We start from the raw sequence: 15,258 nt of genomic DNA on the forward strand, positions 1-15,258 counted from the left end.
GTACTAGTACCTCCTTGGGTGCAGTGAACGGTGGTAGATGTTTTGGCGTGCAGGGATTACAGTACCACATGGACGGTTAATGCCCAAACTGAAACACTCATCAGCAGTGGGGGTAGGCAGGCCTACACTTCGAGTGATTTTTTACTGCACACCGGTTGTTTCACGTACATGTTCCTGTGGTAAGTTGATCTTCTACTGCATGGCTAGAAAGGCTGTGGGCTTCAATTTCACTGTACGAAATTGTCGGGTTCATGTGAGGCTGTTAGGGAATTGAATGGCAATGCCAATGCAATGCCGCAATGGACTGGTCTGCATCACCATCATCAGTCATCACATTCACAGAGATTGGACGAGAGAGCGAGAAATAATGAGATGTAATTTATCTAGTTGTTTTTCAGTGTATTATGTTTGATGATTTTATGTCGAATGGAAATACAAAGTAAACTTGAATTAATGAACTTAATTGAATTGAATTGAATTGATGTGTGCACCGCGCCCCGCCCTGTCCTGCTGAAGGGCCGGGGCGAATATCAATTGAATAATAACAAATGGACCCTTTGCATTCCCATGTTCACATTCTAGTTGAAGCTAGGTGAGTAGGCCAAAGCGAAGCCTGGGGGCCGAAGCTGCAATTTTCTGAATCATTTTGTCTCTGAATCATGTGAATGCAGGCAGGCGCAGGCTGCATGCTGATTGCATGTAAACCTTGACTTTAAATCCCGTGTGTCACAAACTATACTCTCTCAGTGGGCATGTTGTTGCATATGCCAGAGAATAGATGATATTCCTTTAATCAAGGGCGGATCCTGGAATTCTGTAAAAGGGGGGGGGGGGGCGCAAACAATATTTCTGCTGCTACTTCCCGGTTTTATCTCATTTTTTTCTTTTAATTTCTTTTGTTTTAACAACAAATAAAGAGGGGGCGTGTACTCCGTGCGCCCTCTCTAAATCCGCCACTGCTTTAATGGTTTCCGAGATTCTGACTCTGTTTCTGTTTCTGTACTCCACCAGATACAGTTTTACTGTTACTGCTATGTCTGTATAGTCTTATGTCTTAGAGAAGAGCTGGAAAAGGGAAAAACAAACAAAAACAAATACAAGCAACTGTTCTAGGTGTGTTGGTATTATGAGTACAAATCGGAAATCACTTAGTTTTTTAGCATACTGTTGCCTTGGCCCTTACTGTCAATGAATTTCCTGGAACGTCAGTCATTTAGTAAAATGAACAGTGCAGGGGAGCTAAATTTTATTAGTGATTGTTTGTCTTTTTGCATAGTTTGCTCCATTGCTTGACAGAACTTTGTCAGGGATGCATGTGGTATGGGAGCTGTGTGAGGAGGTTTGTCTCCAGGAGAGTCCATTTTATTAATCTTCAGGTGTATGGTGTAATTCAACTTTTGTGCATTACTAGAACATGACATGATGTCCTTCATCTATTGTTTTCATCTTGAAATTCAGGATTTTCATCTTGGCCAAACAATAGCAGTTGACATGGCTGGGAAAATGAAAATCATCATCTGCCTCCTGAGAAATGACCTCCGTTACCATGACAATGAGGTATGAATGCATCAATCCTAGCTAGGCTTTCTATTGTCTTTGTGAATTTGTATTTACATGGATGAAGTGATAAGAGTGAGCACACAAATGACTTGAAAACACAAATGATCAAACCATTTATAAATGCCCAGATGAGACATATTGGATGAGCCTGCCTGACTCAGAATAATTAGAATATGCCATTTGTGTTCGGTTTGGCAAAGAATTTGATGCAGTTGTCTGCACTCTTTATCCCTGAAGTTGAAGTCGATTCAAATTATTGGACTTGTACAACTATGATGTGGCTATCTCAGTGCAATTCTGAGGAAGGATGCCATGAAATTTTTGATATCCCATTGCTCTTGAGAAATGTCCATCAGATTTTGTGTGCAGATATAGGTCAGTACTATGGTCAGTGTTATGGAGAAGCTGCCCAATTGTCATTGAGCAACATGGCTGATGTCTACAATAAGTTAACTCATCTCATAACATGGCTTGTCTTTGGTCATCACATTCAAAAGTCACCCAGGAGTAGAGAGGATGTACATCTGTTATTTTTCTCCTAATATTAATGTGCATGTTTTTCTCTTTGTGTTTCAGGTTCTCTTCTGGGCACACAAGAATGCTGTAAATGTGCTTCCTTTGTACTGCTTTGATCCAAGGCATTTCAAAGGAACCTGGCACTTTGACTTTCCCAAGACTGGCCCTCATCGGCTCAAGTTTCTCCTCGAAAGCATAGTGGACCTGCGGTCTACGTTGAAGTCCATAGGAAGGTAATGTGTAGCTCAGCAGGGGCATTACATGAGCTATAGTTTCCCTCTTGCATAGCAGTGGAAATACATGTAGTCACAAGTCATATTTGTTATATTTTCATCCAAAGTTGTGTTGCCAAACTTGAATCATGACTTCAGTAATTTGTCGTCATAATCTTCTAGTTTCTCTCAGCATAATATTCTTCTGCATCATGAGCAGATCCCCCCCCCCCCCCCAGCAGTATATTGTATCAATTTTTGCTCTTACAATCAGAAGCTTAATTTTTATGTAGTATTTTTGTTTGGAGTGTATGATATCTAAATCTAATCAGTTTAATAAAATCATAATCAATATGATCTGCCTTTCATTTGCTTTTTTTTTCATGTCTGCATGTATGGATGTCTATATTGAATGTCAGTGTTCATGAAAAGTAGATACCAGGTAATGTTCATATTGATTGACACATGTGTCATTTTTCTTTCAAAACTGCAGTGGCTTAGTGGTGAGGAATGGCCCACCTGAAGATGTTGTTCCAGAACTGATCCATCAATTGGGTCAGGATCAGGTTGGAGCTGTAGCTCTTCAAGAGGAGGTAAGTGTGTCTCTTCATTATTAGGTTGCGTCAGTTTTAGGACATCTGGTCAAGTAGTAGTTAATCTGTGATCACAGACCCTCCCTGATTCATCTCAAGCAAAGATTATGTAATGTTGCTTGATAGATATAGTTGCTGTCATACTTTCTGTTCACTGGTTACAGTAACAAAGAAAACCCACTGATGAGCTACATCTCAAAATGTACTAATGAAGTTGTGTACCCCTTAAATGTTATGTAGGCTCCTATATACATGTCATTCTGTCTCGAAGCTTTATAACATTTCTTTGGAACTTCAGCTTTGTTTTTCATGTCAGTGGTGATTGAGTTTTGTGCTGAACTCACAGGTGAAGTGTGTGTGCCTACAGAATTAATCTCTATATGCTTGGTATAATCGTCGCTTATCATCAATAGGATTGCTTCCTAGCATATTGAGTAACCACATCATGTCTTTGCTGCATCCTCCCTTTCCTCCTTTTTCACAAAATTATTATTATTCATGAACAGGCGACTCGAGAAGAGCTGGATGTTGAAGCAGGGCTGCAGCAGTCCTGTTCCAAGCTGGGTGTTCACTTCAAGAAGTTCTGGGGCTCTACACTCTACCACAGGGAGGATGTTCCATTTACCCCTCAGGGGTGAGTAGCACATCAAGGTCTTCCTTGTGTACTGAGATGCATCAATTAATTTTAGCATTATATTGATTTATCAACAATCAACTTGTAGTCATCTCTATTTTCCCCCAATGAGTATACTCTTAGCGCAGCTTCCATCTGATTAAACTCTTCGTAAGTGAAATTATTTTGACATCACGTACAAGTGCAAATTATTAAGAATGTCCCTTGATTACTTTGTTTTTATGGCTATCACATTTAAATGGTTTAATGGGAAAATTGAAGCGATATATTTGTGCACATGTCTTATGAATTATTCGTTATGCTTTATTTCAGTAGATAAATGCACAAGAATTCCTTATAAATTACCTAAAACAACAGGAGTGTGAACTGGTGTATTTTCCTTCTGTGACAAAAGATATATTTCGGCTTGAGTAGACCTCATTCCAGAAGTAACAGTCCACCAGGATTAGAAGGACTTTTTCAAAATCAAATACTGGCATTGCCCATTCAGGTCAACGATAATTGCTCAATAATGACAATTTGATAACACACAGTTCCAATGTGTTCAACTCTAGTGCTATCTACATCCTGTGCATTTGGTATAGATTGACAAAGCTTGAAAGGTCTTTCATTTCTTTCCTTCACCATTCCTGTGTAGAGTCCCAAATGTGTACACAGAGTTTAGGAAGAGAGTGGAGAACCAGGCAAGGGTGAGACCTGCCATTCAGATGCCCAAGCCTCTGAAGGGTTTACCAGAGGGCATTGAGGAAGGCGAGATTCCAACCTTTGCCGTGCTTGGCATGAAAGGTAAGAAAAGGATGGAAAACATGACATGCAACAAAGTTTTCATGGTTGTGATTGAAAGTTCTTAAGCCATTGCATTGTGGAATATGAGAAACTTTTCTATGCCTTTTTTCAGAAAAATTGGTGTCAAACACTGAAAATGGTTCTTTCTTTATTTTCTCCAGAACCAACTACCGGTTCCAGGACAGCATTTCCATTTGCTGGAGGGGAGAGCACAGGTCTTGCCAGGATTAATGATTATTTCTGGAAAACTGTGAGTGATATCACCTTTTTTTTTACATATATTTGTCTGCAAAGTAAGCTATTGTGATGGTACTAGATTAAACAGACATTATCATTCAGAGATAAATAAAAGGGAGCAGAGTAACAAGCAAAATAGTTTATGGATGTTGTTACCTGTAGTGAGAAAGTGAGTGGCTATATGCAATACTTGAAGAGGGATTGTGATTTAACCAGGAGAGGGCAAGAGAAGCACTGCTTCATATGTTACTCATCACTTATCTGTGCTTTTTAGTGGGGGGCCCTGCATGTGTTATTTTTGATTTTCAGTTCAAGTTGATGTAAAAGTTTAATTTTTGGTACCATTGTAAAGGTAATTGTCTATAGATCAATTTTGGTTCGAGTGTCAAGCACACAAGTAAGAAATACTCAAAATGGCCGCCAAAATCCAAGATGGCCGCCAACTTCTAGACTTTTGTCAAAAAATTGGATAAAACTCTCCATTTGAAGTGATTTAAGTGCTGAACCTGATATTTTCAAGGGTAATGAGATTATTGGACACATTTAGAATTAAAAACAACTAATGCCTTTTGCTTAATTTGCATAAATTTACATAAATTCCATTTTTAAGCTTTTTTCCTTAAAAAAATACAATTATTTAGAGACAAAATGTATATAAAAAATGAAATAATCACAAGGCAATGATAATAAGGAAAGAATTACAGCAAAATCTTCCAGAAATGTCCTAAAATACATTTTCAGCACATCCGATGAATAGGGGGTCAATAGCTCCATGTTTTACAGAGGCATTATACTCCAAAGAAAGGTCTTGGAACTGCTAGCGCACCCATTTGAAGTGATTTAAGTGCTGAACCTGATATTTTCAAGGGTAATGAGATTATTGGACATATTTAGAAATAAAAACAATTAATGCCTTTTGCTTAATTTGCATAAATTTACATAAATTCCATTTTTAAAGCTTTTTTCCTTAAAAAATACAATTATTTAGAGACAAAATGTATATAAAAAATGAAATAATCACTTTCAAAGCAATGTATCAATACATTGCTTTGAAAGTGATTGCTATACAGAATCAGAGCGTATGTGAGTTTTGTCCTGGCAGCTCATATTACAGGATATAACAGTAGTTGTTGAATTCATGTTCATGGAATACAGCAGTGAACACAGAAATGTACAGATGCACGTTACATGATCAGGAGTTGATATTTTCACATGTTGTTAGATTTGCGACTAGTACCCAGATCGCAGAATTCCCACAAATAACCCCAGGAAAACAGGTACGGTATGAAGTCTCATTAATAAAGATTGTCTTTGATGTGTTAGAGGTGACAAAAAATGATGTCAAGTATCAAAACTAAATGCAATCGTAGAATTTGCTTTGTGTTTGCTCTGTGTTGTGGGCTGCTCAGGTACAGCCCTGTCGCGATTCATACAGCGACTGGGCTGTGTATAGTTAGTGTTCAGTGTATTTACATAATATGCACAGCCCTGTACAGTGCATTTACATAATATGCACAGCCCTGTACAGTGTATTTACATAATATGTGTATGCACAGGCCTGTCACATTATCACAGCAAGTCATGACTGGTACTCTTAGTGGTCTCAGTCTGGTGGCCCCTGGCTGGGCCCCCTGCCTTGGGCCAGCACTTAGGCTCCTGGCCTCGGCCCGGCCTTGGGCCCCGTGAGCCCCTGGGCCCCTGGGCCACCGGGCCCCCGGGCTCTGGGCCCCTGGTTCTGGGCTAAGGCCTGTGGCCTTGGGTCCGGCCATAGGCCCCGCCTTTGGCCCGGCTGTACTTTGTACATGGTCTATGAGAAATCAAGCTTGTCTGTAACTGTATAATTACAAATAATTACAAATAATCACAAATGATCAACAGGTCCATACTATGAATATATAAATATATGATTATATGAATATATAAATATATGAATATATGATTATATGAATATATAAATATATGAATATATGATTATATGAATATATGTGAATATATATATTATTATATATGATTATATAAATGTGATCAGGCGTTCTGTTACGGTGTCAGATCTGCAGTCATTCATATATAGCAAATTTTATGCATGTATAAATGGCATACTTTCATGTGTACAGTATGCTACACTACCGCTATGAAGTAACTTAACTCTTAACGTGCCATGGTCGCCGCACGGCGACCTTAGTCCTGACGTGCCATGGTCGCCGATCGGCGACCAAGAACAGCGAGAAAAGCATTGATCATTTAAGTTCTTGTGGTACCGTAATGTGTTACACCAAGCAACTGCCAATGATATGTACTGGTAGCTGATTAGCATAGCCATCGCTTCCACTAAAAATATGAGCATGCTTACATAAGAAAATTTTGAGTAAATACATGATTTTTCAGCTAGATGTATTTTTTTCACATCGGGAAAATCCGCAGCGGGCGCATCCTCTGCGAGATGTGTATGGATCAAAAGTCTCATAGGTAAACCACGCGTGTGTATGCTATTGACTCTGCGTGTATTGTCTATGCGGTTCCACTCGCATTGTTCCGCTAGGACGCTGTCCTGCGGGAAGCTGCTTTGATTTTGTCCCTCAAAGTGGGTCAGCTTTCGTTCGTCGGTCAAGTCTTTCATCCTTTTGTTTTGGTGAACATCACTAATCATCCCCATGCTAGCATAGGAATTGCGCGTGGACAAAGGCCTGCCGATTTCAATAGAATACGCCCGCCCGCGGTCCGCGTAGACAAAAGGAGGATTAGCAGGTTCTTCCTTCTCAGGTGGACAAAAGACACTATTCCAGGGCCCGGGACAATTGCTTTAGTTTCAAATACAGGATCTGGGACTAAAGGACTCAGATTTGGGAATGAATTACTGAGGCAGAAAGAGAAATTGCTAAGACAAAATAAACTGCTAGTATCTTTGGAATCATACAATTCTAGAAGGCAATTTTGTTATCATTTGAAAGAGGAAATGTTGCTGTAAAACTTTCTCACAGAGTCAAGGGAGCGTTCCATTGAAGAAAAAACAAGACTGACTCTTTTTGTCCATACTACACAAAAATTTCTAATAATTTTTTTGATGTATCAAATATTTCTGCAATATTTCAGATTCAGATAGATATTGTGGCAAACTGACTGCATGACACAAAAGAGCAAACATTTCTTGATATATGTTGTGTAGAACTCAATTCAAAACAGTCAATAGTTTCAGAGATATGGCGGTTTTAAATTTCATTGTCAGTCCAGTTTCGAAACGTTCTGGCGTTAGGTAAACACCTCTGGCACGTTAGGGGTTTTGGGCCTGGCACATTAAGAGTTAATGCTCTACCGGGAAAACCGTTCCTTACTGGTAAAATATTGTCTTACCGATCTGCTTTCATTCAAGCATTACCGTTTGAAAACTGTTGCAAAGCTGACATGACTACCGGGAAAATACTCACGTAAAGAGAGGGCTTATCGTTGGCACAACTTTTACCGTACCGTACCGTTGTTACCGTACCTTTACCGATAGCGCACGAGTATTGCAGAGCGCGCGCGCCCGCAAATCTGTACTTCTACCAAAGATAGTAGATAACAAGATACGAAGGCGCGTGATAAAAATGGACACATTATGGCTACCCTACATGACGATACAAAAGAGAGCTAAGTACAAACTCAGTACACCTAGGAACATCATTCATTTCCAAAGGTAGTGGAATCTTTATTATCTTAAAAAGATTTAAAAATCATAGTCGTAGCTTTTTTTCGATTAAGGGGATTATTTTGAAGAACGAGATTTTAGAGTAATAAGGATTATTTCGTGGAGGTAAAAATTTGGCAACAACATGATTTCACAATCAAAATGCTTGATAAGCAACAACATCTTCAAAGACAGTGCGTCTCAGGCAAAAGACACACATCACCTGAGACGCGCTGTCCCTGAAGCCGCTTCTGCTGTTTATCAAGCGTCAAGGCAGCGTGTCTCAGGTGATGTGCGTAATCTCCATGGACACAGTGATGTATGTATTTCATCAAAAATGAAATTTAATTTTGCAGAAGCTGATTTCTCATAGGCTCTCATGCCATTTTGAGAATTTGGTCTACTTCCAAGCATGGATCAGTTGAAGTTTAGTGAAGTTAGCTTTCTAGTATGCCATTTTATCCCAGTAAATCACAAGTGATAACAGCTTTGTTTCCTCCAGCCTACATATAGACATGTTTGTATATTGCGATAGGTTTATCAAAAGTTGCTTTATTATTTACTGCCACAGGACTGCATTGCCAAGTACAAGGAGACACGGAATGGACTGATTGGGGCAGACTACTCAACAAAGTTTGCAGCTTGGTAAGCTGTTCATCATGTCATTTGTGTCGTTGACCTGATTCACAATGAAACTGAAACACTGTTTTTTAAGGTCAGTAACCTTGTTCAGAGACATTATTGTGGGTTAAATGGAAAACATTTTTTATGGTTTTGTCATGCAACTACAAGTGCATGGTACAGGTCAACTGGTATTTACCACAGATTAGCAAGGTCGTAGTCACGAGAGCAATAGAAATCAAGACAATATTTGACAATTTGCCATTATTGTAGAAGATTAATGGCACATTTCAACTCTGAAAATTGCATGGAAATATGTGACCGTGCACCTCAAAATGAACATACAGTCGCACACACTGATTTTACGTGAGGACTGAAAATAAGTGAAATGGGTCAACCTAGCCGAACTTGACTTTTTCATATTTTCTGAAAGAGCGGGTCTTCTTTTACATTATGCTAAAATTTGGTATCATAAAACGGGCAGGAAAGTGTGTTTTTTAGCCGTTTATCTCGAACATTTTTGGTAGAATAGTGTGATTAGGTGTGTCTTTAGAATCCCTTTTTCATTTCTGAAAAACCTTGTCCACACTCTTCACTTTCAACTCTAATAACTTTTGAAAGGATAGTGCTACTGCATTGAAAGTTGGCATTAATTATGGACAGAATGTGTTAATGAGGCATGCTTAATTTCAGTTTAATCTGATTATCCCTTCATTGTTGTTACTCTGGTGATTTACTTCCTGTTTTTTGTCCCATTCATCGCACAGCCAGCACGGTTTGGTAAAGATTAAGCGCTTGAATAGACACTGTACTTCAGAGCCTCTTTTCTCAGTTCACACTTTTCCTGAGTTTGTGCTTTCTTTCCAATATTTAGATAGGTTAGGAGAGTCCATTTGATTTGAGTTATACATCATTTTAAAGCTTAAAGTCTGCTCTTTCAGATTATGGTCTTAACTAAAAATTCATGTCTGGCGACTTTTTGTTTGTTTTGAGGTACAGGGTCACATATGTCCTAACCTTGCAAAGCAACTCCTCTCAGATGTACGGAATCAAACTAAATTCTAAGATGCCTTTTTGATACACAATTAACAACACTCAGTTACATCTTTGTATGTGTGACATATGAAATCTAAACTCTGCAGTAAATTAGAATAAACATTTTATTCTCTTTACAGTAATTGATTCAGCCATCTTTTACAAGAAATTTAGATTTTGGTGCCCATCTTGCTTCATTAGGTTGGCCCATGGATGCTTGTCACCCCGGCAGATTTATAAAGAGGTGAAGAAGTATGAGAAGGAGAGAACAGCAAACCAGTCAACCTACTGGTGAGTGGAACATCAGATTCAGTCTCTTTCCTTTCCACTATTGTCTTTCCTATTCAGTCGAGTACACCCTTTAACTGTGTTCATGTAGTTTTGATAGGGTTTCTCTGTCTTTTTTCTATGTGTATTCGATGTAACACTGATTCTTTTTCTTTGGACAGGGTCATCTTTGAATTGATCTGGAGAGACTATTTCAAATTTGTGGCTTTGAAGTTTGGAGACCGCCTCTTTTACCTCAGTGGTAAGATTCGAGCTCATTAGACTGTTCACTGTTACGTTTGTCATTTCTTACATTGTCCATTGTGAGATTTTAGTGATGTACAATATGTTCAATATTTATCCACTAGAGAAGGAATTTTATGAGGAGATCACTCTGTTCATTTTATTTCTGAGCCTTTCGTGTGTAGCTGTTTGAAGAGTTGAAGCCAATATCAATATGTAAAATATAACTGTTTTTGCTCCCTGGTAATGTAGCCTCATGGTACACTGTAACTTTTTACTCTCCTATTGTATATTTTTTTCTTTTTGACAGCTGTATGCAAAGATATTACCATATTATGTTTGATGAGGAGTCAGGGAATCAATTTGGGAGTCATGGTTATCTTTCAGCATTTTGAACTAAGTCACTTTTATGCAAAATACCAGATAATTGACATAACAGTTCATTATTGTAAAAGAGGATTTGTCCCTTCTCTCGCACACTGTACTCAATATGTTAGCAGAGTACATTGTATTACGTAAAGTTTTATCCCCGCAAATCCTGCAAGAACCTGCACGTTGCAAAACCTTAAATCTTCATATTCAGCTTTGTGTAAATGATTCGGCCTATATTTATGCTCAGTGTGCATGGTCATATAATGTCTTAAGGTATGAATTTAAGTAACATTGATTGATGAGTTTGTCTGCATCTTGCCATATGCAGGACTCCTCGGCACCCAGAAACAGTGGAACAAGAACCAGCGCTGGTTTGAGGCATGGTGCCAGGGTCGTACAGGGGTACCCTTCGTGGACGCCAACATGCGAGAGCTGGCTGCTACAGGCTTCATGTCCAATAGAGGGCGCCAGAACGTGGCCAGTTTTCTCACTAAAGACCTCGGCCTGGACTGGCGGCTGGGAGCAGAGTGGTTTGAATATCTCTTGGTAAGTCATGCCACCTTACCATTCTTTTTTCTTCTTCTTTTAAACTCCTAATGCCAAGTGAAATGTCAATCTGTTTTATTCTTACAGCCTAAAAGTAGAATGTCTCGATAGCATTGTGTTGCTAGCTGCTGTTGTGAATGTTCATACAGAGGGACAAAGAGTTACTGGTAATAATGTCCACTTGTGAATACCCAGTATGTACATTTGCCTGACTCACTGTGTACTATGAAGTAGGTTTTTAACCCGTTGAGGACGAGTCCCGAGTATACTCGGGCAGGTGTCTATGGGAAATGCGTGTTGTAGCAAAATCAAACCGTCCTCAACGGGTTAAGTACTAGTACTTGCATGAATCACTTGTCTACAGTGATTAAAATTAGTTTGTTTCTTAGTTTGTTTGTTCCTTTAATAAATGCACTTCTTCTTTTGATGTGCTTTAGTGTATTATTTCCTGAGTCAAAGACCTCACCATTGGTATGAAAGATTCTCCTTTTTTAAAAAACATGTTTCATGTTTCTGTAACTGCTTGTTTTACTATCAGTGAATTTGAATTTTATATATGACAGTAAAGTGAAGGTGTCGGCTTCTCTCTGTGTCATTAAGGTTGATCATGATGTCACCAGCAACTATGGCAACTGGCTGTACAGTGCTGGTGTAGGCAATGATCCACGACAGGACCGGAAGTTCAACATGATCAAGCAGGGCCTGGACTACGATCCTGAAGTGAGTATACTGAGGGCTTGATCTCAAGCTGGGGATGAAGCCCTTGCTTGAAATCAGAATAGAACTGAGCTAGCAAGTTTGATCAGTAACAAGATATTCTTTTTGTTTATATAGTAACATTTTTTATAGGCATTACCAGATAATGCTTATTTGGTCATGTATGATGCTTCCTGCCGTTGATTGCAATAAGAAACATGTTCATGTTTATTAGTGAACTAGTTAAACTCTTGTATTTTGTAGTGAGGATTTCTCTTTTCCTTCAGAGACTCCAGTGAGCGTGCAAGTCGTTAACAAAGGTGCAATGATAATTTGATCATTTCTCTTCTGTCAGTTTCAACTTAATTTTTTCTTACAAATGGAGTTTGTACTGCTATGAATCATTTCCCAATAGCATTTATATCAGTCATGTAAGCTAAGGGATGTTTTCATGCAGCTTCAAGAAGTACATGAGATGTAAAATTTGCCTGATTGCAGGGTGACTACATCCGCCAGTGGGTGCCGGAGCTGAGTCGACTCAAGGGCAGCGGGATACACATGCCATGGACCCTGAGCGGTGCCCAACTCTCTCAGGCTGGGGTATCCATTGGGGAGACGTACCCCGCCCCAATTGTGAAGGCACCAGAGTGGGGAAGGCACACAAGCCGAATGGTGAGAACACTCCCTTTCTTTTCAGATTCCAAAGAAGTGGTCCTTGCCAGAAAACAATAGTGAGACGAGGATCTCTGATAGAAAACGACTGACTCTAGTTGAGACAATGACTTTCATAGTAAGCAGAATCAAGTTTATAAACAGGCAGTTACCATGGCAATATTGTTGATTTAATGCACTACAAAAAGTGTTACCTGAATGGATACACCAATCAGAAATTTGATTTAGGATGGTAATACATGTGACTGTGATTTTACTGTGGAAAAGAAACAATTTCCGCAACATTAGCACTGATGTATACTGTACTCGTTGCTGGGATGATAAGACCTTGTATCTCAAATTTTGGTGAAAAAGACTACATGTATTTTGCATTAATGGTCAGATAACCAGTTAAGTGATGTCCTGTCCAAATCCTAGGTGTCTTACCCCAAAAATGAAGCCACAATGGCATGTCTAAGGAAAGGCTATCCCATTTGATATAGAGCTTTGGCTGCCATGTTTTTTGGCTCTCCTGAACATTTGACATTTTGTAGATACAAGGTCTTGTCACCCCAGCGACAAATATACACTTGTCACAACCTGACCGTTGTGAGTTCTTGCTCATAAAATCCAGACCACGAAGCCTTGTGATTATTTTGTGATGGGTAAATGTGTGGTTTGAATGTAAAATGTGATCACCCTGTGACTAGAATATATTTGCTGATTGTGATTTGAAGAAAAAAAAATCAAGGCACTGTTTCTTTCTTGTTTGTTCACACCTTAGGGAAGCTCAGGAGGAAGCAGGGGTGGAGGAGGAGGTGGAGGAGGGAGGAACCATTCTGGGAAAGGTCAAAGGAAGAACCATGGGTCAAGGGGTCAGCAGAGGGGGATTGACTTTTACTTCTCTAACCCAAGCAAGAAGAGTGAATATTACTGAACAGTAGCTGATAGCAATCTCTTTGCATCAGGGATCTCAGTGACTCATCAACAGACAGTGTGAGTGGGCTTCTGCAGTCAAGCAAGTGGAAAAAAAAAACCCAAACATACATAGAATGGACTTCACTCATCATGTGCTGTTTGTCTCATACTCCTGTAACCAAGTAGATACTTGGTAGTAGACTTGACGCTTTGAGGAGACAAAGATGTTGACCCGTGAATGATGATATCAAGTCTGGCAGAATGCCAGACATATGCCATGTAACCCAGGAGTGAGTGGAATTGTCTGATCGCAGATACAGCGAACAAATGCCTCAACGTATTGCAATGTTGGCTCTGAAGGACTGGCATTAATGTCCACACTTTAATCTGCATCACTGCTCATCTCTTTTTTTCATGTGTTTTTTTTTTTTTTATCTTATGGTTTGTTTGTTATTTTAGTATGGTGTGCTATGTTATTTGTGGTGTGAATTATTGTGTAAACTCAAGTTTTCTGAAATGACTAAAGCAAATTTGAAAATGAGTCAAAGAGAGGAATCACCATTCCTTTCCTCATTTGTGTGTGTGGGGTGTGTGTGCATGTGTGGGTGGTTTCTTTTTTTTTTTTTTTTTTTTTTTTTTGGGGGGGGGGGGGGGTTTGGCTTAATGGATATCGGGATGTTGTAGTATAAAGCATGGTCACACCCATTGATGAATGGATGTGAAAGCCAGTGGTTGTCTATACTTGGGTACCACTATGAACAATTTATGAATGGCATGCCAGTCAGTTATAATCAGGGTCAAGCTTGTTTATGAGTTTTTGTTGGTGAGATAATGTTCTCTTCCATATTGCTCTCAGGGTGTGTACAGTTTGTTTAATGCTCTTTAAAATTTTAAAGTTGCTCAAGGAACAATATTTCATAGCATTACTACATGTAATAAGGAAGCACATAATCATGTTCACCATTAGATTTGTGCAGGCTGAAGCATGAAGATGCTGGTACTGAATACTGTTTGTGAAAATAACTGCATTTTGCATAGATGTAGTGATATGGCTATCATTGATATGTAGCCTATACTTGTTTTGTGTACTTGACAGTTGATAGTGTTAACCTTTATATTTTTCCTAGCATTGAAGCTGATAAAAGCACAAAGACTGAGCATTGAAAGAAGTGGTTTTGGCCATTAGAATGATAGAAATGTAGACAGCAGTATGAAGGATATTTTAAGTTATGAAATCAAAGTTCATCATACCGTGACAAGTTTTAGTGGGAAAGGGCAATGGATGGATTCAAGTTAGGAGAAGTACATTGTATCATGGCAAGGGATATCTCTTAATTTTCAACATTTGTTCTCACTTGCTGAAAATGAAAATTTGGGTCTTCACGTTGGTATGTATATGTACTTACATTGGAGTTTGCTTATTGTTGTTTGGGTCATTGTGACCAATTACTGTGAAATACCAGTGTCAAAGTCATATTCATACACTTAAGGCTCAACAAGATACATGATATTGATATTTCCACTGCCTTCTGCTTATTTTTGCTATTTAAGTATGTAAGCTTAAAGTATTGTACTTGCCCAAGAGAGAAGATTGTCTTTTGTCAGAGACATTCAACCTTCCAAAGTGTTATATTTATGGTTTCCAAGGTTTGCCAGAGGGCACTACTGCCTTTGAGATAAGCGTGTACTGTAGTACAATGTACAGCATAT

The 15,258-nt window shown here is 39.0% G+C and overlaps 1 protein-coding gene across 1 annotated transcript; it reads left to right on the plus strand.

Moving 5' to 3' along the window:
- The first annotated feature begins 82 nt into the window (after positions 1 to 82).
- On the plus strand, positions 83 to 13,567 carry LOC140237276 (cryptochrome DASH-like). The gene is made up of 14 exons (XM_072317224.1): positions 83 to 179; positions 1,459 to 1,557; positions 2,137 to 2,309; positions 2,782 to 2,881; positions 3,388 to 3,515; positions 4,153 to 4,301; positions 4,463 to 4,551; positions 8,771 to 8,844; positions 10,057 to 10,146; positions 10,305 to 10,384; positions 11,066 to 11,283; positions 11,884 to 12,003; positions 12,478 to 12,651; positions 13,415 to 13,567. Exons 2-14 carry the CDS (start codon positions 1,492 to 1,494, stop codon positions 13,565 to 13,567), a joined length of 1,614 nt encoding a protein of 537 aa, XP_072173325.1. The 5' UTR covers positions 83 to 179; positions 1,459 to 1,491.
- Positions 13,568 to 15,258: the final 1,691 nt, after the last annotated feature.

The sequence above is a fragment of the Diadema setosum genome, chromosome 1 (assembly GCF_964275005.1).
Source record: "Diadema setosum chromosome 1, eeDiaSeto1, whole genome shotgun sequence".
Classification (NCBI taxonomy): domain Eukaryota; kingdom Metazoa; phylum Echinodermata; class Echinoidea; order Diadematoida; family Diadematidae; genus Diadema; species Diadema setosum.